The 21,903-nt window shown below is 47.3% G+C and overlaps 1 protein-coding gene across 2 annotated transcripts in view; it reads right to left on the bottom strand.

Moving 5' to 3' along the window:
* Positions 1 to 21,664, bottom strand: part of STK39 (serine/threonine kinase 39) — a 335,022-nt gene extending 313,358 nt beyond the window's left edge. Inside the window, exon 1 of one of the 2 annotated variants that reach the window (XM_051848534.2) lies at positions 21,287 to 21,664. In XM_051848534.2, the coding sequence (XP_051704494.1) occupies positions 21,287 to 21,515 (229 nt within the window). In that variant the 5' untranslated portion in view covers positions 21,516 to 21,664. The remainder of the gene's footprint in view (positions 1 to 21,286) is intronic. The other variant, XM_051848536.2, reaches the window with a different exon arrangement.
* Between the last annotated feature and the right edge of the window lie 239 nt (positions 21,665 to 21,903).

Below are 21,903 nucleotides of genomic sequence, written 5' to 3'. Positions count from 1 at the left end.
CTTGAGCCACCACAGCTTCTTTCCCAGGGAACAAATTAGCAGGAAGATGGAATCTGAAGTCAGAGTCAAGAACTGAACTCAGGTGCTCTGATGTGGGATGTGAGCATCTTAACCACCAGGCCAAATGCCACCCCTCCATGAACTGTCTGAGGATTCCTCGTACACACATACTTTTACACCAATTTTAACTTATGTTTTACTAAATTAAAATCAAAAGATGGGGGAAACTATCTTTATAATACAAATTAGATCTATTCCAATACTTAAAAATGAATTCATTCAGAGAATACATTCATTCAGAGACTTTAAAACATATAAAGAAAAAAATAAAGGTCTCTTATTTTAATGGCTATAACTGCCTTATTATGTGTCAGGGCTTGTCTGCTTCTGCATTACCTTGCGCCACATCATTCTCCATTGTAGAAGACTGTTCTTTTGTGCTATGAGCTGAACATTTGTGTCCACCCAGAATTCTTATGTCAAAACCTAAGCCTCGGGGCCAGTGCTGTGGTGTAGTATGTTAAGCCCCTGCCGGCAGTTCCAGAATTCCATATGGGCACAGCACCTGTTCAAGTCCCAGCTGCTCCACTTGAGATCCAGTCCCCTGCTAATGGCCTGGGAAAGCAGCAAAAGAAGGCTCAAGTGGTTGGGCCCCTGCACCCCTGTGGCTGGAGACCTGGAAGAAGCTCCTGGCTCCTGGCTTTGGTCTGGCCTAGCTCCAGCCGTTGCAGCCATTTGCAGAGTGAACCAGTGGAAGGAAGATCTCTCTCTCTCTCTCTCTCTCTCTCTCACTATCCCTTTCAAATAAAATTAAAAAATCTTAAAAAAAAAAAAACACTGTTCTAATAAAACACTAATTATGCCAAGTTACTTTATTCTTTTGTTATATTCTGAAATCTTTGAAATTTAAAATACTGAAAAAATTCAACAGTCATATTTTAAAATTACATTTCTAGAAATGTATTTCTTCCACCTGTCTGTGAAATCAGACAGCTAGTTCTACAGAAAGATAACACACATTTAACCAATCTGGAAAACTGTCACACTGCCAGTTCTAGGTCTCACATGAAAGGTCAGTGTGAAGATGAACAGCCACTACTCTGTTCAAACACATCCACAAACACCAAGCTATCCTGACCTTCCCTGGATAGGAGAGAACTTCCTTCAAATGATTTCACTCCCAATCAGGAAAGCACCAAATGACGGAATACAGATCCAACAGTACCCAGGGGACAAAGGGCAGAGTACAACAGATACTTCTAAGAAATATTAAATTATAATACAGACATTAGTATTAGATTGTATTAGTCACACTGTGAGTTTGAAAACATTTAAGTATGAGAAGAAAATACTTACACACTTTCCCAGTAATAAGAATATGCTTTGATTATCAATGCACTAAATTCTTGAGAAACAAATCACTTTTGCCAAGTAAGTATCAATCTAGCATTAGTTTATTTTTCGTCTATACAAATTAAATGTGAAAATACTGGGAACACAGAAAAGTATCAACATCCAAAATTATCAGTTTATATATTTTTTCAAAAAGCACAGCTCCATTTCAACTTATATACCTCAACCAAAATCCAAGCAGTATCTGGTCCTGGCTGATGAGCTTACTGGAGATTTTCACCCCTTTTTACGCATCTCTGTTTTATCCAAATTTTCTACAATGGTCAACTATGATTATTTGAATAATGCCTGGGAAGCTTAAAATATTTAAGTTGGGAAGTATCTATATCCTCAGAGGTCAGTCCTTCCTCCCTGAGACCCAGAAGGAAGGGGCCAACGGAACCTGTTCCCATGACCACACTGCTCCCATGCTGTGATGAGTAAATCAGGCAGCCCTTAAATCTCTACCTTTATAAAGGCAGTACTCAGCCCTCTTCTGACATCTAAAAGCATACAATATTTTATGATAATGGGTTCTAGCACAAAGACTTTGTAATTTAATTAATGGTATAATTTCTTCTATTATTTCTACCATTTGCATTTAATAAAGAAAATGGGCAAAATATGTCAATAACTACTACCAGGTTTCTAATCTCTCTATCCCTCTAGGCTTGTAATTCTTTTTAAAAAGCTAATCACAAGGGAGCCAGCACTGTGGTGCAGCAGGCCAGAATCGCATTTGAACACCTGTTCTAATCCAGCTCCCTGCTAATGCACCTGGGGAAGCAACAGAAGATGTGGGAGACCTGGATGGAGTTCCTGACTCCTCTGGCTTTGGCCAGTTGTAACCATTTGGGAAGTGAACCAGCAGATATAAGATCTGTCTTTCCATGTCTCCATAATTTTGCCTTTCAAATAAAGAAAATCTTAAAAAAAAATCCTATAAACAGTTAATGAAATCTTTCTGGACTGACTTCAAAGTAAAGAAACTGGGGTAGCTGTGGCACAGTGGGTTAAACCACTGTTTGGGACAGCTGGGCTGAATCTCTTTTCTCAGTGTGTGGGATAAACTTCTGCCTCCATTTCTGATCCAGCTTCCTGCTAATGCTCCTGGGAAGCAGCAGATGATGGCTCAAAGACTTGAGTCCCCACCAATCCCACCACCAAGCAGGAGACCTAAATGGAGTTCTGGGTCCTGCTTTAGCTGGTCACCCCTGGCTGTTGCAAGCATTTAAGAAGTGAACCAGTAGATGGAAGATCGATCCACCTCCCCCTCCCCCTCCCCCTCCCCCTCCCTCTCTGATGTTCTTCTCTGTCACTCTACCTTACAAATAAATAAAAATAAAAGTTTAAAACATGTTGATTTCCAAGCAACAATACACCTTTAAGTGGAGTAATGCACAGACAACCTGTTATTTTTAGGACTGCGATAGATCTAGCTCACTGACTTTTAGGTGGCAGGGTAAATAATTACATATGCATGCAAACAATCTATATTTTTAACGTGGTGTCAAGTTTTAAGAAGGTCAAGCTGGAATAAAATATCTCAAGCCTAAAAATGGGCCAGCATTTCCCTCCCTCCCTCCCTCCCTCCCCACCCCCCTCACACACAGTGCTTTCACCATTCAAATGCCTCACTGGAACTGAAACTGTTAGAAGTTTTAGCAAGTTAGACATTCCTGCAACCACATTTACAGCAAAAAAAAACCACTCCAATGGTCAGTTCACACACAAATTAGCCTATGAAACCTGTAATCAACAAAACCATAACCACCAGAGTAAAGGTAGTTTGGTAATTAGCTGCTCTAGGACAAGTAAAAAACAAACGTCAAATGAATGACCAACACTGTACATTCATCACCCATGTGCTAAATAAAGTTGCTGCGGTCAAGAGTTTACAATGATGGCAATAAGAATGCTCCAACCACGCACACGAGACTTTCACTGCCCCTCCCACAAGTGCAGGAACCAGAGTCGGAATAGGTCACATGATGTGCTTGTCTTTGCAGCTCTCTCACTCTCCTGGAAGGGTGATGCCACCAGGAACCAGGAACAAAGTCCAGGCAAGGCTCCTTATAAATGAGAAGGCAGGGGCCTGTGTCTGGCTCAGGGGTTAAGACACCACTTGGGATGCCCATATCCTATTGGAGTTCTGGGTTCCAGTCCCAGCTCCACTTTGATTCCAGTTTCCTGCCAATGTGCACCCCAGGAGGCAGAGATGATGGCTCAGCTCTTGGGGCTCTACAACCCCTGTGGGATACCTAGACTGATTTCCTGGCTTCCAGCTTGTGGCTTCAGGCATCTGGGAAGTAAACCAGGAGATAGGAACTATCTGTCTGTCTTTCAAAATGAATGAATAAATGAATGAGAAGCTGGAGCAAAACAAGGGCCAATCAGCACAAACCAGGCCTGCAAGTGACACCACCTTACAACAGAAGGTCCCAGCAGAGCAGCTTCCGAGACTGATCTCACGGCCAATCTGCTGACACATGGTACTACGACCAAACAAAATGCTCATGAGTTTTGTAAAGACTTATTTATTTATTTGAAAGGCCAAGTGACAGAGAGGGGGAGAGGGAGGGAGGATAGAGAGAGAGAGGGAGGGAGGGAGGAGGGAGAGGGGGAGAGAGGGGAGGGGGAGGGGGAGGGGGAGAGAGGGGAGGGGGAGGGGGAGAGAGAGAGAGAGAGAGAGAGAATGAATGAATAAATCTTCCATCCACTGGTTCACTCCCAAATGGACACAACTGCCAGGCCTGAACCAAGAACTCCACCCAGGTCTCCCACACTCTTGGCCATCACCCGCTGCCTTTCAAGGTGTATTAGCAGGAAGCAAGATCTGAAGCTGAGCAGCCAAGGACTGGAACCAACACTCTAACATGAGATGCCAGTATGACAAGTAGTGTTCTAACCTGTGCCACAACATGCTTACATGCTTGTGGCTTTAAGGCACTGTGGGGGGGGGGGGGTGACCTGTTTCAGTGTTAGATAGCTGAAACAGAGACGGTCAGAATCCACAGTAAACACAGAACTGAGTCTTTCCGCTTCTCAGAGGCACCCAGCTCAACACAGAGCTGCTGCCGAAGCACTCTTGGATAAAGGACATTGTCCCTCCTCGTTCCCTAGCCTTCAGCTCCTATCAAATCGTGCACACATGAGACACAGCTATGCCCCTTAGACCTCATCCTGATTAAGACACTGCTTGGGGCTGGCGCCGTGGCTCACTAGGCTAATCCTCCGCCTTGCGGCGCTGGCACACCGGGTTCTAGTCCCAGTTGGGGCGCCGGATTCTGTCCCGGTTGCCCCTCTTCCAGGCCAGCTCTCTGCTGTGGCCAGGGAGTGCAGTGGAGGATGGCCCAAGTCCTTGGGCCCTGCACCCCATAGGAGACCAGGATAAGTACCTGGCTCCTGCCTTCGGATCAGCGCGGTGCGCCGGCCGCAGCGCACTGGCCGCAGCGGCCACTGGAGGGTGAACCAACAGCAAAGGAAGACCTTTCTTTCTCTCTCTCTCTCTTGCTGTCCACTCTGCCTGTCAAAAAAAAAAAAAAAAAAAAAAAAAGACACTGCTTGGGACACCTGCATCCTATATTGCTTGGGTTTCAACACCAGCTCCACTCCCAATTCCAGCTTCCTGCAGGTAGTAGCTAAAGCATTTGGCTCCCTGCCACTCATGTGGGAGACCTAGACTGAGTTCCTGGCTTGGGCTTCAGCCTGGCCCAGACCTGGCTATTTTGGGTATTTGGGGGAATAAATCAGCAGTCATCAAATAAAGTAAAACCAAAACCATGGTCCTGGATAATCTCATTACTTCTATGGAATGATGATCTAGAATCCATGAGAAATAGTAGCTTTAAGAAAACTGACTTTAAACAACTAAAAGCACAGTTGGGCTAAAGAGTCATTCTATAAAGTTAAATACTTATTCCAATAAAATTACCACTGCTTTAAATATTTTTGGAAACATCTTCAGAGCAAGCGTAAGGGGAAAAGAGATGTGGAAAGGTTAATTACCAGGTTCAAAGTTTCAGTTACACAGGAAGTAGGAAGTTCTGGTATTCTACTGCACAGAAAGGTGGCTACAGGAAATGATAATGTACTGCATAGTTGTCTACCATCAAGAAATGATAACCTCATAGGAGTACCCAGGGTTCAGATGGCTGCTCTGCTTCGAGTTCTAGCTTCCTGCTAATGTACACAGCAGGTCATGGCTCAAGTAGTTGGGTCCCTGCCACCCAGCTAGACTTGAACTGAGTTCCTGACTCCAGAGGGCATGGCCCAGCCCAGGCTGTTGGGGCCATTTCAGGAGAGAATCAGGGGATGGGAGATCTTTGTCTCTATCCTTTGTTTTCTGCCTTTCAATGAAAAATGAAAAATAAAATGTTAAAAACTGTCCATGTTTTTAAAAGCACATGAAATAAGATGTAGCTATAAAGAGAGAGTAGGGGCCTGCACTGTGCCATAGTGGATAAAGCCACTGCCTGCAATGCTGGCATCCCATATGGGTGCCGGTTTGAGCCCCGGCTGCTCCACTTCAGATCCAGCTCCCTGCTAATGACCTGGGAAAGCAGCAGAAAACAGTTCAAAGTGTTTGGGCCCCTGCACCCATGTCAGAGACTCCGAAGCTTCTGGCTTCAACCTGGTCCACCACTGGCTGTTGCAGCTCTCTGGGGAGTGAAATAGAGAATGGAAGATCTCTGTCTGTCTCACCTTCTCTGTAACTCTTAGAAAATAAATCTCTCTTAAAATAAATAAATAAATACAAGACACCATCCCAGAACTTCACTTTGAAGGAAACAACAGTTATCCCCCTTTGCTTTAAAGACGATTTAAGTAACCATGGAAGGTACGAGGCTGACAATGTCATCTGTGTCAGAGAGGCTTTAGGCAACAGGTTATGAAACTATGGTTGTCCAAGAGTTTTGCTCCCTCTATGGAAACAATCAGGATGGGGGCTGTGCTGGAACTGTGGGGCGGCCATCCGACAGACCTAGAGATGGCCACTTTCTGAACAACTGAGGAGCATTTACTTTAGTAAAGATAAACAATCTAGCTCTGAGCCTGTGTTAGCCCAGAAACACTGGGACACTCCAGTTCGCCAAGGGTCTCAATGTGAACTAGCACAGAGCACTGCCTCGGCCGCCTTTTAGTCTCCAGCCCCCAGCAAATGTGCCGGGGGTAGGGGGAGGTGTCCACAACTCCTGCTTAAGATCAGGCCCTGGATTTAGGAATTCAGAGACTGGAAAGGGCATTCAGGAGGAAAAATTATAAAAGGATTACATAGTAAAACATTCTGACGCTCTGGTCACCCAAGGGACCCGAAACGTGAGAAACGTGAGAAAGTACAGACTGTTCCGGAACTGCCCAATTTTAAACCCAGTTAATCTCCCTACATAGATTTCTTTTTTTTTTTCCTTCACCTCTCAGTCATTAATTCCTTCTCCTAACAAAGCAGGTATGCTAACCCAAACAGTGACTATTGAGTGCGAATTTCTATTAAAGTCCTGACTTAAACACTGGATGCTTTATTTGCTTTGAGATCTATAACTTAGGCTGGCTGCTGATCCTTTAATCACTCAAATACCAAAATGTTTCTAATTTCTGAGAGTCCAGCTCACTGTTTAAGTGACTAAAAGCAACACAGGCGTTCTTTTCTCTAAGTAGGGTTAGTTTCAGAAATCCTTTGCACTTGCATCAAAAAATACCTACCGAGTCAGATCTTTCTTCATAACACAGCACAAGATAAACAGAAGGGATTTTGACTCCACATCCAACCCCAAGATGCTAAAGTGATTTTTAAAGGAAATGTAACATTTTGATACTTCTGAAAATACTGCATTTCTTTTGGGAGGAAATCTCTGTGTTTACAGTCATCACAAGCCCATTTCCAGAATGCGTTAAGTGGGTAAGATTAAAACTCCTAGTTTGAAACTATCTGCCTAAGCCAACAGCAGTATCTGTTTCATCTCTTGCACAAAGAATAATACTTCTCCTGAAAATGTGAATTCAGATAGGAAAGGAGTCTATTAAAAAAAAAAAAAAAAAAAAAAAAACCTCCAGGTCAGTGATGCACCTTAGCACGGTCTTACAAGGAGGCCTCACATTGCCTATGGCTATGATAATACTATTTAGCCACCGTTCCAGCCCTGGTCCAAAAGACTTTCAGTGCTGACCCAAATCTTCTGAACCTGCATTGTCCAATAAGGCAGGCACCAGCCACAAGAGGCCACTTGGGCACTTGAATTCGTGGGACGAGCAGTGAAAGACTCTTATCTTTTCTCTTTAATTTTACTCAATTTAAACTCGAGTAGCCATGTGTGGTTTGTGGTTACCATATTAGACAGTGTGGCAGTGGCTACACTTCTCCCTGTTACAAAACATAAGACCCGCAGAAGGCACCTGCTGGGTCCCCAGTACAGATACTTTGCTCCAACTAATGATGTCAAGTTACACTTGTTTCATATACTTTTCTTCAACCATCAGCCTGCTGCTTCTCAGCCTGACTTGGCCACACACATATCCAAATCTACCTTACTGACAGGTTAAACTTAAGATTAAAAATATAATCTGTTGTTACAGACCAGGCAAAAGATGATGGCTGAAATGAGGCTATTACTTGTTTACATATGTATAGAACCTGGTTTACATGTTAAATAAACATTCCCTAATGAATATATATTTATATGTATAAGTTTAAAAGGATATATATATATATATAATCACCATAATACCTCTAAAGAAGGTTTCTACTGTGATTCCTCCTTAATAAATGCATTCTCATATATACATATATATATATTTACTCTTGTAAAATGGTAATTATAAAATTATTTGAATTGGTAATTTATCTGTCTTCTTCCTTTCCACCAGCAAGGCAACTGTAAATAGAAGAAAATGCCAAACCAAACACGAATCATGAGCCTGGGATTCTAAGCATTTCTGGACCATAGACAGAAGGTTTCAACTTCCAACATTACAGTTTTCAATTATGAAACAAAGGAGTTGGAACGCTTTTCTAATCAGTCTCTCCCAAAACTGAGTTTCCTTATTTTCCCTATAGTCTGACGCCATCTCTCACCTGGAAACAGTTATAAAAACCAGTACCGACATGCAATTCTTCCCCCAGGAGCCCTCTACTACTGCTGCTGCTTTGCTTTCTTGAGTCACCTCATAATTAAGCAAAGGAGAAGTGATATTGCCAGTCAGAGAGAGAGAGAGAGAGAGAGAGAGAGAGGTGGACACCCACCAAATGATTCAAAGTAGACTCCAAGTAACACAAGACAGGTCAACAGGCACCAACCGAGAAAATAAAACCCTTTTTCAACCACACAAATTAACCAGGCAGGAAACAAAGTCACTGGGACACCCATCATTACAGACACTGCTACAAACTGATGCTAGCAGTTCACAATCAGATCATGAATTCTTCCAAGACCTCAGCCATCAATACAGTGAGTACGAGTGGTCTCAGAACTGTCGCAGGTCACTACAGGCTTCCAAAACAATCTCCCATGAGTATCTATCATTTACTGGCACAAAGCCATCCATCTCCCCTTCTTATCTAGTTTCTCTGGTAAATAGCTCCAGTAGTGACTAAGGACTGAAAATTTAAACCCTATAAATATCACCAAACTACACACTTTTACCTAACAGAAGAAGTACATTAAGTAACCCAACTTCTGGGGAGTTATACAAAATGCCACTTACCTAATAGAAGTTTAAAACCAGAGATAAAATAAATGTTGAAGTATCTGTTGATTCTTTTTTTTTTTTAATTTATTTGTAACACAAAGAGCTCATATCCACTGGTTCACTCCTCCAATTGCCCACAAGGGCCAGGGGGCCAAAGCCAGAAGCCAGAAACTCAATCCAGGTCTTCAATGGGTGGCAGGAACCCAATCACTTGAGCTGTTCGCAAGGCCTCCCAGGGCCTGCATTAGCAGGAAGCTGGAATAAGGAGCTGGAGCTAAGCCTCAAACCAGGTACTCTGCTATGGGACAGAGAGATGTTAACTGGCATCTCTATTGCTAAGCCAAACATCAACCTCCCATTCTATGTCAAAACAAGCTTTTCCTACATATCAAAACATGCAACCAGTTTAAAAGGTTATTCAACTAATTCAGCAAGGGCCAAGAAGTTTTTCAAAATTAAGCCAGATTTTATTGTGTACTACCTGGTGAGAAGAAATGTGAATTATTTCGGCATTTACTCTCATCAGATCCCAAAGTGTTTATCTAAATCAATTCTAGAAAGAAAGCACTGGGTCGGCGCCGCGGCTCACTAGGCTAATCCTCCACCTTGCGGCGCCGGCACACTGGGTTCTAGTCCCAGTCGGGGCACTGGATTCTGTCCCGGTTGCCCCTCTTCCAGGCCAGCTCTCTGCTGTGGCCAGGGAGTACAGTGGAGGATGGCCCAAGTACTTGGGCCCTGCACCCCATGGGAGACCAGGATAAGTACCTGGCTCCTGCCATCGGATCAGCGCAATGCACTGGCCGCAGCGCGCTGGCCGTGGCAGCCACTGGAGGGTGAACCAACGGCAAAAGGAAGACCTTTCTGTCTCTCTCTCTCTCACTGTCCGCTCTGCCTGTCAAAAAATAAAAAAAAAATTTTAAATAAAAATAAAAAATAAATTAAAAAAATAGAAAGAAAGCACTGCCAACCCACTCTCTAAAAGACTACTTTTCCTCTTCTGCTTTCTTTCAGCCAAATATGAAATGTCTTCTGAATTAACACATGGAATTCGTCTCTAGTATCAAAAACTTAAAAATGAATGGCAGATTTGGAAAAGGACACACTTCACTGCAGCCATCCCAGAGTTGTTTTACTGTAATTAAAAAAAAAAAAATCTCAAGGATATGTAAAAATTCACATGACTATGTTTGTAATTCTATTAATACAGGAAAAAAATATTTCCGTAGAGGAGTTACAACATCTATTAGGCTGCTTTAACTTAAAAAGAAAGGCCCAGGGGTGGGCATTTGGCTAAGCAGTTAAAACTCTGCTTGGGGGTGTTGTGGTGCAGTGGGTTAAGCTACTGCTTGTGCCACTGGCATCCCATAGTGGAGTGATTTGAGTTCCAGGTGTTCAGCTTATGATCTTCCTACTAATGCATTCTGGGAGATAGCAATGATGGCAGAAATACTTGGGTCCCTGCCACCCACATGGGAGACCCAGATGGAGTTCCTGGCTCCAGCCTGGCCCAATCTTATCTCTCATGGGCATTTGAGGAATGGACAAAAGCTCACTCTCCCACTCTATCTGCCGCTCTGCTTTTCAAGTAGATGAAAATAAATAACATTTCTTAAAAAGACTTTTCAGAGGATGCCAGCTGGAGCCCCAGGGTTTAAGTCCTGGCTCTGATCTCAATTCCAGGTTCCTGCTAATGTGTACTGTGGGAAGCAACAGTACTGCCTCCAGTAGCTGGGTCTTCACCACTCACATAGGAGACTGAGACCGAGTTCTCAACTCTCGGATTGGGACTGGCCCAGCCCTGTCTATTGCAGGCATCTGGGAAGTGAAGCAGTAGATGGCAGTTCTCTGTTTCTAAATAAATAAATCATTAAAAGAAAAAAAAAGATTGCATGTACCATACCCATCCTATCATCCTCAGTCCCTTATAATTTATAAAAGTACAATTCCTGCCACGGGAATAACCTTTGAAAGCCACCTGTTCTGTAATTCTGCTCCTGTGTTTCACCTGCATCCCGAATCTTCTCCAATACTTCTGGCTTCTACACAGCCAGGGCCTTCCCAAGTTTTAAGGTGAAGGTTATGTACAAACACATGAGCAACAAGAAAATGACCACTGGCACACTCTAGAAAGGACAGTTCTACGGCTTTTGAAGAGGATGAAAATGCCAGACTTCCCCATATGCCCCACAATGTCTAAGCAAAAGGATGCATGAACTACCATGGGGAGCTCCAGAGAATCCACCGCTCAGGCCTGGGACCTCTGCCCACCTCCACGACGCAGACAGGTGGGAGCACTCCGAGTGCTTACTCTTGATTTATGAGGATTAATGAGCTCATTTCTACAGAGCCCTTTATGCTGATGGGCCCAGATGCACCTAAATAAGCATCATCATTAGCTATAGGCAATATTAAATACTCCAGATCTGGCAAGGCACGGTTTTAGGAGCTGGGCAATGTCTGTTTTCCTCAATGGAGAAGGGAACATCTGTCCCCAAAACTCACACCTTCAAACAGAAAACATTTATCGAATACCTCATATGAGGGAGGTATGGAGATGAGTGACTGCAGGATGGGAACGGAAGAAAAGGTTTGCACGTGGCGTGTGAGCACTGCCTGGAAGCGAGGGACCCAACGGAGCCAGAGGACAAGGGCAAAGAGGCCTACGGGGCAGACAGCTCCTGCAAAGAGAAATCACCCATTCAGGATCTTAAATGGGAACCCAGGTCAGGGTGCTGGTAACACGAGGGTGCACAACCTGTGAACAAGCACCAAGATGCACATTGTTAAATACGTATACTTCCACCTGCGGGCTAAGGTTCAATAAAGACAAAGGTGCACAGAGCTCACCGTTACCTGGAGAACACCAGGAAAGGAAGGGTGGAGGAATGCTGTTCCCAGCATAGGCGAGGCAAGCAGGAAGCACCTCAGCAACTGCAAGAGGTTCGCCCTGGCTGGAGACGTCTGCCCTGGGGATGGAAATGACAAGACCGGGCTGGAAAGGGCAGCAACAGACAACGCCCCAGAGGCCTTAAACAGCATGCTCAGAGTTCACCTGGAGGATGCAAGAAGGTTGTTAGAGGTGTTGAAGCCTGGAAGCAGCACAATAAAAAATGTTGGTACAGCAGTTAGCACATTGCTGGCAATGCATACTCTAGCTGAAAACAAGAAAGAAGACAGGACCCTGCGCTGTGGCACAGCAAGTCAAGCTTCTGCCTGCACCACTGGCATCCCATATGGGCGCTGGTTCCTGTCCCAGCTGCTCCACTTCTGATCTAGTTCCCTGCTGATGGCCTGGGAAAGCAGTGGAAGATGGCCCAAGTGCTTGGACCCCTGCACCCATGTGCAAGACCCAGAAGAAACTCCTGGCTCCTGGCTTTGGATCGGCCCAGCTCCAAATAGATGTCTTCCAGCAGATGGAAGATATCTCTCTTCCTCTCAAATAAATAAATAAATCTTTAAAAAATGAAAGGGAGGAGGACAGCGAGAGAGACAAAAGAATGGAGCAAAGGAAAGTATTACAGTAACCGAGTAAGAATTTGTAAGGGCTTGAACTAAACCAATGGTGACCAAGATGAAGAGTCAGAGATAGCTCAGAGACAACAACCAGTGTGCACATCTGGGACGTTGTGACTGACCAGATGTGGGAGACTGCTGAAGATGGGAAGGTGGAGGATGTGCAGCACACTTTGCTCTGCAGGGTGTAGGAAGAGCAGGAACAGGACTGAAGTGAGTGTGGAGAAACAGTGAGTTTACTCTGAATACCAGGTTCCTATGAAGCAGCTACGCAAAGACATGATACTTCCAAAAAAATTCACAGAAAAAAATGGAATTTAAAGCATGACATTTCTTTAGGACAAGAAAGTTATTTTTCATAATACATGTAAAGTACATATTAAAAAAAAAACTATGCGTAACACAGCAGTTAAGATGCCACTGGGAGGGAGGAGCATTGTGGCACTGGGTTAAGCCACCACCTGCCATGCCAGCATCCCTTAGGAGGCCTGGTCCAAGCTCCAGCTGCTTTACTTCCAACCCAGCTCCCTGCTAATACATCTGGAAAAACAGCCGAAGGTATCAAGTACTTGGGCCCTGGGTAGAAGACCCAGATGGGGTTCCTGGCTCCTAGCTCTGGCCTGGTCCAGCCCCAATGCTTGCTGCCATTTGGGGAGTGAACTAACAGGTAGAAACACTCTCGCTCGCTGGCTCTCTCTCCCTCTCTCTCTTGCTCTCTGTGTGTAACTCTGCCTTTCAAATCAATAATCTTAAAAAAAAAAAAAAAAAAAAAAGACATCACTTACGATGTTCACCTCCCTGATCACAGTGCATGGGTTCAAGCCCAAGCTCTGCGCCCAAGCTCTGCTCCCAATTTTAGCTTCCCATTAATGTTCTGCTCGGGAAGCATCAAAAGCCAGTGAAAGTACTTGGGTCTCTACCACTCATGTACAAGACCTGGACTGAAGTCCTCACTCCTGGCTTTGGCGTGGCCCTGGCCTGGCTGTTGTAAGCATTTAAAGAGTAAACCGGCAGATAGGAGCTCTCTGTCTCTCTGCCTTTCAAACAAATACAACAAATAAAAAATCTTTTAAGTGGCAGTCCAAATACCAGTGCCATGTCAGGGAGACCCAGCACTGCAGGTGGCAGGTGAGGGCTCAGACATGGAGACGTGCAGCCTGGAGCTGGGGCAAACCGGGAAGCAGAGGGAAGTATGAGGGGTGCCATGGGAGGCCAAGCCATAGCCTTGCTGGAAGCGCAAAGGACAGATGGTGTCAAATCCCGCAGGAGAAGAGAGAGGACGGCAGCGCCCACTGGTCGAGGCCAGAGATCTGAGAGAGGTGTGTCTGCAGTGGGCTGCGATCGGGAGGTTCCCGTCAATCAGCCTTGCTGAGAGAGAAGAAAGAGGGTAGGGAGTCCCCTGTGGGGAGGGTGTCTTGTCTTGTTCGCTTTTGTCATCTGAGGTAAGAGTGAGACCTGAGAAAGGCGGGAGGGAGGGGAGTGGTAGCAATGACTTGGCCTGAAATTGACGCCCTGTGCTCCCCTGGGCAGGAGGGGGGCGCAGGGAGCAGAGGTTTCTTCTAGTCAGCAGCATTTCCTGCCAGCATGGCCGCCTCCGGGGCAAACTCAGAGGTGCAAGGAAAGTGCAGTCTTAGCAGGTTGCTCCCAGAGCCCTCTCATCATGGGCTGACCCTCCCCAGCCGCCTTCCCGCGGGATGCCCCACCACTTGTCAGAGGGCCATTTGGCACCTGAACCCCTGAGCTGTCCCTATCGCCAGGAGCGCCACAGGCCTCGCCAGCTTCCGCCGGGTGCAGCAGCGGAGCCGTGGAGGTGTGGAGACAGGTGGGGAGAGGTGCGAGGAGGCGGCCCTGCTGGGAAGGCTGCTCAGCAAGCCAGGGCGAGGAGAGCCAGGGGGCCTGCCTGGTCGGCTTCCTGCCTGCGGGAACCCAGCACAGGAAGTCTTCAAGCCAGAGCCAGGGCTGTGTTCTCTCTTGATGACGTGCACCTGAGCAGCCGACCAAGTTTACAGCAGTTTATGGCTAAGGCTAGTGCGGAGCGCACCCCGTGCCAGGCGGGGTTCCAAGTGCTCCACAGTCTCTCAAGCCTCCCAACCTTGTTTTTATCATCTCCACGTCACCAAGGAGGGAACTGAGTGCAGACACATCTGAGTAATTGGCTCAAGGTCACAAACGCCAGCGGCCACCATCGCAAGACAATGAAACAGGCCAGGCTGCCTGACTCCCGAGCCCGCGCTGCTGCAGTTTGTTTTCAGACACCATCATCAAACGTGTAGTAGCCAAAGAAACCGTGAGAGGCAGGGGAAAATCCACGTTATCACAGAGCAAATGTACAAAGCGAGCCAGGACGGCAGTCACTCTACCTTAAGTTTCTTTTTATCTTGACACCTTTCTCACATGGTGGGTAGTTCGATCAGCACGTTTTCAAAGAGAATTTAATAAGCAAAAATAAGCAAAAAATAAGCAAAAAATTAAAAAGCACTTCTGTGTGAGTATAATTAACGCCAGTGAGTGGCATACTTTATAAATGGCTAACGTGGTAAACACCTGTTATGTATATTTTACCACAAAAAATGCTTCAATATTTTCCTCTTGAAAACTTAATTCTTAATGCGGTTTAAGCTTATGATTATAAAATAAACTGAAAGTATGTCATTGTAAAAATTAAAAGGAAAAATAAGGAAGGAGGAAGGAAGGTGAGAGTGTGGGTGGGAAGTATCACTATGCCCCTAAATCTGTATATACAAATACATGAAATCTGTTCACCACATATAAATTAGAAAAAAAACTGGAGGCTAGCAGTGCAGCACAGACTTGCAATGCTGGCATCCCATATAACTGCAGGTTTGCTCCACTTCTGATCCAGCTCCCTGCTAATGTGCCTGGGAAAGCAGTGGAAGATGGCCCAAGTCCTTGGGCCCCTGCACTCAAGTGGGGGACCTGGAAGAAGCTCCTGGCTCCTAGCTTCTGCCTAGTCCAGCCCTGGCTATTTGGGGAATAAATCAGTGGATGGAAGATCTCTGTCTCTCCCTCTCTTTCCCTTCTCCCCCCTCTCTGTCTCTCTGCCCTTCAAATGAATCAGTAATTTTTAGATAAGTTTTTTCATAAATAAATTTTAGAAAAGTGAAACAAAGTTCAAAGCAAAGCCCTGTCTTTAGCCAAGCATTTTAGGCTTCTTTTTATTACTATTTAAAAATAAATAAATAGGGGCCAGCTGCTGGCACAGGTTCATCCTCCGCCTGTGGTGCCGGCATCCCATATGGGTGCCGGTTCTAGTCCCAGCTGCCCCTCTTCCGATCCAGCTCTCTGCTATGGCCTGGGAGAGCAGTAGAAGATGGCCCAAGTCCTTGGGCCCCTGCACCCACATGGGAGACTTGGAAGAAGCTCCTGGCTCCTGGCTTCGGATCGGCGCAGCTCCGGCTGTTGCGGCTGTCTGGGGAGTGAACCAACGTAAGGAAGACCTTTCTCTCTGTCTCTCTCTGTAATTCCACCTCTCAAATAAATAAATAAAATCTTTTAAAAAATAAATAAATAAAGCAAACTAACCAGAGCAGCAGCAGCAGCAAGGCAGAGGCACACTCCGGGCTGCCCCGAGAAGGCACACACAGGGCTCCAGCTTGTTCATGTGCCCCATATGGCTGCCACAGTCCTCAAACTGCCACTGGGATGTGTACACAACCACTTCCAATCCCTGCGTTGGCCCCCTGCAGAAACTCTGGGACACAGGGCAAATGGGGGCAGCCCTGGCTGTGTGCACATCTCATGTGAGCAGAGTCTGTTCCTCCCTGCAGACCTGGCCACGTGCCCAGTCACCTGGGCTTGGGGAAAACACACCGGAATGGGTACGTAAAGCCTTAAGGGACAGAAATCCTGCTAAACCCTGGCTAAGATTCTAGGAATCAAACTATTTTTTGTTGAGTAAGATGGAACTTACTAGTTTTAGATCAGAAATGATGACCCAGGACAAAAACATGAAGCAACACTGAGAAACTATATGTATAACAAGACTACATAAAGGTAATGGGATATATATGTTACCACACACAATGGAAGCAAAAAGAATATTTCTGTATACATTTTTCTCTTTACAAAAAAAAAATAACTGCACAAAAATTCTAAGAAAATCAAACACTCTGAGGCAGGAGTCTCTAGCCTTTCTCAGAGGGAAGTCAACAAAGATAACAGCACTGCTGGAATTATCTCATTCAAACACAGAAACCGGTACTGCAAAGACTCAGCTCTTTGAAAGGGTTCACTGAAGTTCTGTTCTATTACAGTTGCCCAAGTCCATGTTCACAAGATTTGTCTCTATTCTTGTTTGAACAAACCAGGTGATCCTATTAATAGCATCTACAAATAAACTAATTTTTCTCAATTGGCATAGCTTTAAGTGCCCCTGGTACTTCTAAAGAAAGAATGTGGGGTGGGTTGCCGGCAGAAGTGAGAAACAGGATTAAAGAAGCTGAAGAGCTTAAACGAGGACTACAGGAGTAGGAGACAGAAATACCTGAAATCTGCTATGACAAAGATCTCCACGGGTGAATGACGGAAAATAATGTCACAGCACCTGTAACCCCTCTCTAAGTATAAAGCTCCCCGCAACAGATCTTACATCATTTCCAGGTCATGCACAAACCTCTGAGCCAGGTGACTCTTGAGGGCACCACAATCTCTCCATTGATCTTTTCCAACACCAGAACGGTGTGACAAAGGGAACACTTTATTTTTAGACTTGCAAAGTCCTGTGTTTATTTTCCTAAAACAGAAGAAGTCAAACAACTGACCCCACTTTGTTTGGATTTTGTAAAACTCTTTATCTTGCTCTCTCTCCCCTAATCCTGGGGCCCCAACCTCTGCCCAGAAGGAAATGGAGGGAGAAAAAATGCCCCTTGCCACGCTGGAAAGTTGAAACCCAGTGCCTCCTTAGGCTTTCTGCTCTGCGCATCCAAGCCTCCTGCTGGTCCCGGTTCACACTGCTGGAGCCCTATCAGATGACACCTGCAAGGCTGTCAAACTGGCATTCATGCCGAAACTGGTTCAGGCTTGGAACTCTTCACTTCTGTGTGTCCTACTGAAGCAAGAATGCTTAACCACAGCTCACTCTTAATCGCTCAACTAGCATAAAACACTAAATGAAAATGGGCCTGTAATTCCCTATAAACATTAAGCCCCTGCAAAACCCTGTTCCTGTGATCTGGTTTTTTTTAAGCAATGGGGCCTCACCCAGGCCACCTCTTAGTTAGGAAAAACATGAGATAGATTGAAAGTGCAGAAGAGCTCTTTCCACAATATGAATGTGCAAAAAAAAAAAAAAAAATGGAGAATAAACAAGTATTTCTGTTCTCAAATTCCTCAGGTAAATTTATTTTTTCCCCACTAAACAGACCAACTGTAATTAACAATGCTGTTAATGCAAGTTGAGATGAAGTCCGTCCGCTTCAACTGATATACACTACTCATTGGTGTATAAAACATTCTTTTCAAAAGGCTTAGCCTTGAGGCATGATTTAGCCTGGTGGTTAAGATGCCAGTTAGGACAGCGGCTGCCCACATCCAAGTTCAAGCCTGGGTTCAAATCTAGCCTCCACTCCTAACTCCAGCCTCCTGCTGATACAGACCCTGAGAGGCAGTGGGGATGACTCAAGTGATTGTGTTCCTGCCACTCATGCGACAGACTTGGAATGCATCCAGGTTCCTGGCTTTGACCAGGCCCAGCACCAGCCACTGCAGGCATTCCGGGAGTAAACAGTAGGCCAGAACTTTCTCTCCCTCTGTAAACAATATTATTCTTAAAGGTAAACCTTCCATTTTAACCCTAATAATTAGCAAAATAAGCACTGATCATGTATCAGTTCTAGTCCTGACCATAAGGACTCCATGGAAAATCATGTGGCAGATACCATCATTCAACTTTTAGGCCTCCCTGTACATGTGAGGGATGGAGCAACAAATAAGACCTTGGACAGGTTGACATCAGGTTAGGAAAGGGAACAATGAAAACAATCAAGCATCTCATAACCTCTTACACAGACTTCAAAATCAAGCTCAAAGATGCACCCTTCCGAGGAATACCCTGTTTCCAGAACTCTCACAGCACTCACTCATCACATCCTGGAGAATCCTTTATCTGGGGTGGCATGCACACTGGGGATACCCACACCCCATACTGCAGTACCTGGGATGGAGTCCAGTGTCCCCTTTGGATCCAGCTTCCTGCTAATGGACACCCTGGGCACGAGACAGATGATGATGGCCCAACTACTTGAGCTCCGTGCCATGCACAAAGGAGACCCTGTTGGAGCTCCTAGCTCCTTGTTTCTGCCTAGCCCAGACCTGGCTGTTGCAGCCATTTACGGAGTAAACCAGCAGATGAAAGCTCTCTCCTTCTTGGTCTATCACTCTACCTTCCAAATAAGTAAATAAAAACTTTGAAAAAACAAAAGAAGCTTTTACGAACTATACCTCCTGAAAACTCATGCAGCCCTTGAGAGCAGGGATCACTTTTATTAATGTTTCTGTTGCCAGCAACTAGAAGAATGCTTGCAGCAACAGAGTAGGCCTTCCGATCTTGGTAAGTAAACAGAAACTGTGGGGTTATATGCTATGAGGTATGTAAAGAAAGGGGCAGAAAAACTACTTTGCTCGGTGAGAAGCAGGCTTCCCAAGAGACACTCACACTGGCCTTTGAAGCATATGAGACTTACTACACACTCAGGAGAGAAAAGCCTGCACTTAAACACACGAGATCGGGGCTAGCATTGTGGCACGGCAGGTAAAGCCGCTGCCTGCAACACTGGCATCCATATGGGGGCCAGTTTATGTCTTGGCTGCTCCACTTCTGATCCAGCTCCTTGCTAATGGCATGGGAAAAAGCAGCAGAAGATTGCCAAAGTGCTTGGGCCCCTGTCACCCATGTGGAAAACCCAGATGTAGCTCCTGGCTCCTGGCTTCGGCCAGGCCCAGCCCCGAATGTGGTAGCCATCTGGGGAGTGAACCAGCAGATGGAAGGTCTCCCTGTCTCTCCTCTCCTTGTAACTCGACTTTCAAAGAAATAAATAAACCTTAAAAAAAAAAAAAAATGGAGAGACCACGTGTGTCAGAGGATAGCAAGGCATTCAGGGGAAAATCAATGCAAGCAGAATATGGAGGAGGCATGCAGGTGGGGGCTGGGGGGCTTATATGCCAACTTAGCATTTTCACTGAACAGGCTTTGAGCAGGTCCCGAAATTGTATAACCCAGGCCTTGACAGGGAGACTTGAGGGCCTTTAGCCAAAAGTTATGAAAGATCGAGATTTTCAAGGAATTCTGTATCCGGATGCTGCCTAGATGATAGATTACCTCGAGCTTCTGTATCCTAACTTAGCCCTGGCCATCATCTTCTCACACATAAGCATTTCAACCTACAATATGTATGTATGTATATAGTCAGTTTTATTCACACTCATATCACATCAGGTGATAAAAGCTCATTTAAACATCTAATGAAATTCTTCATATGTCTTAATTTTTTAATGAAGGATTTGAGGGAGAATTTTTTTAAAAAAATGAGAGGCAGGAGAATAAAAACATTCAAGACACAAACTTTGAATTCCTTTTTCAGGGTGGTACTTAAACAGCACGATTAAGGCAAGGTGACATCCCACCCTGGAGTCAGTTGGGTGAGCAGCCCAGGGCCCACTCCACCTGGAGGCTTCCCTAAGTGACAACTTAACTGCATGATCCAGCAGGAAAAGCTCCAAGGGCCACGCATCTCCTGGCCCTCAGCGTGCTTGGACAGGCAAAAAGTAACGCCAGCACCTTGCCCTTACTTTGCCAGGTATTTAAACATGTAAGACAAGGTGGGGTTTGTGAGCTGACCAGGAGGCACCGAGAGGCAAGGCGCGGATCACCGACAGCCTCGGGTTCCGCTCCTGCAGTTCGGCCCTGGACCAGAGGGAAGCATCCGCCCGGTGCAGGGCAGGGGGCCAGAGAGCCCGCTCTGCCCCGGCCGCCGGGCTGGGCGGCAGGCGGCGCGCCCGGCACCCAGGGAGGCGGGTACCCGGGCGCGCAGGGCGGTGCGGAGAGCCGGGCTGCAGGGCGGGCGTGGAGCAGCGGCTGAAAGGCAGGGAAGCCAGCATCCTCCCTCCTCCGGAAAGAACCTGGGCCTCGGCAGCTCCTACGTGGCCCCGTTACCCACCGCGAGAGTGTCAAGACGGGAGGCAGAAGCGCGGCTGCGCCTGCGGAGTCCCCCCAGGACGCGGCCCCTGGGGCGCGGCGCGGGGGCGCTGGAAACCCAGGGCGGCGCCCCCGCAACCCCACCGCAGCCGCGGCTGCCCGGCCGCGTGGCCACTGACCACGGACCTAAAGCTCCGGAGCGCCGGGTTGGGGTGGGGGAGCTGCGGCGGCATTGCCGGGTCCCCAGCTCCGGCGATCCGGGAGATAAAAGTTTGCAGCATGCGGCTCGTCTGCAGTGCGAGTCACATCCGCCGCGCCGCCTCCTGCAGCCGCAGCTCTCGGAGAACGAACAAATAAATTAAAAAAAAAAAAAAAAAAAAAAAAAACTGTCGAAGCCGGTAGGCCCCGAAGCCGGCCGCTCTGCCTCCCGGGCGTGCTTGCAGCCGAGGCCAGCATCCCGCGCTCCCTCCCGTCCCCGGCCGCGCCTCCCGCCCGGCCTCGGCGCCCTGCCTCGGCCGACCCCGCCGCGCCCTCCGCACTGACCGATAACCTCCTGCAGCTCATACGCGTCCCTGCAGATGGGCCAGCCGACGGCCTGCGCCGCCGGGCTTGGGGCCGGGGCCGGGACCGGAGCCGGAGCCGAGGCGGCCGGCACCGCCGGGGCCGCGGCCGGCGCTGCTGTGGTGACCGCCGGGGCCGCCGCCGCCACTGTCACCGGGGCCGCCTGCTGGGGAAGCTGGACGTGCACGGGCGAGCCGCTCGGCTCCGCCATGATGCTGCCGGAGGAGAGCGGGAGGACGCGCCGGCCGGCGGACGACCTTCCACTTGAAACTTCCCTTGCCTCGCCGCCGACACCTCTCGGCCGGCGCACGCCCTCCCCGCCTCCGCCGCCGCCGCCGCCGGAGCCAGCCGCGAGGGGCGGGAGCGAGGGAGGCCGGGCCGGGCGGAGGGAGGAGGCTGCGAGGCGGAGGCGGGGAGGGGAGGAGGCGGCGGCCGCGGCGCTCGCCGCGCGCCCCGAGCCTCGTGCGCGCTGCGCTCGGCCTCCGCCTGGGGAACCGCCGCCCCCTCCCGCTCTGCTCGCAGCCGGGGAAGTTTCCAGCTGAGGGGAGCGAGGCCGCTAGGGGTGCGCTTCTCGGGGCCGGCGGCCCTCGCCCTCCGCG

The sequence above is a fragment of the Oryctolagus cuniculus genome, chromosome 3, assembly GCF_964237555.1.
Source record: "Oryctolagus cuniculus chromosome 3, mOryCun1.1, whole genome shotgun sequence".
NCBI lineage: Eukaryota > Metazoa > Chordata > Mammalia > Lagomorpha > Leporidae > Oryctolagus > Oryctolagus cuniculus.
Note: the sequence above shows the minus strand (reverse complement) of the source record. Positions and strands in the feature narration are given on the sequence as shown.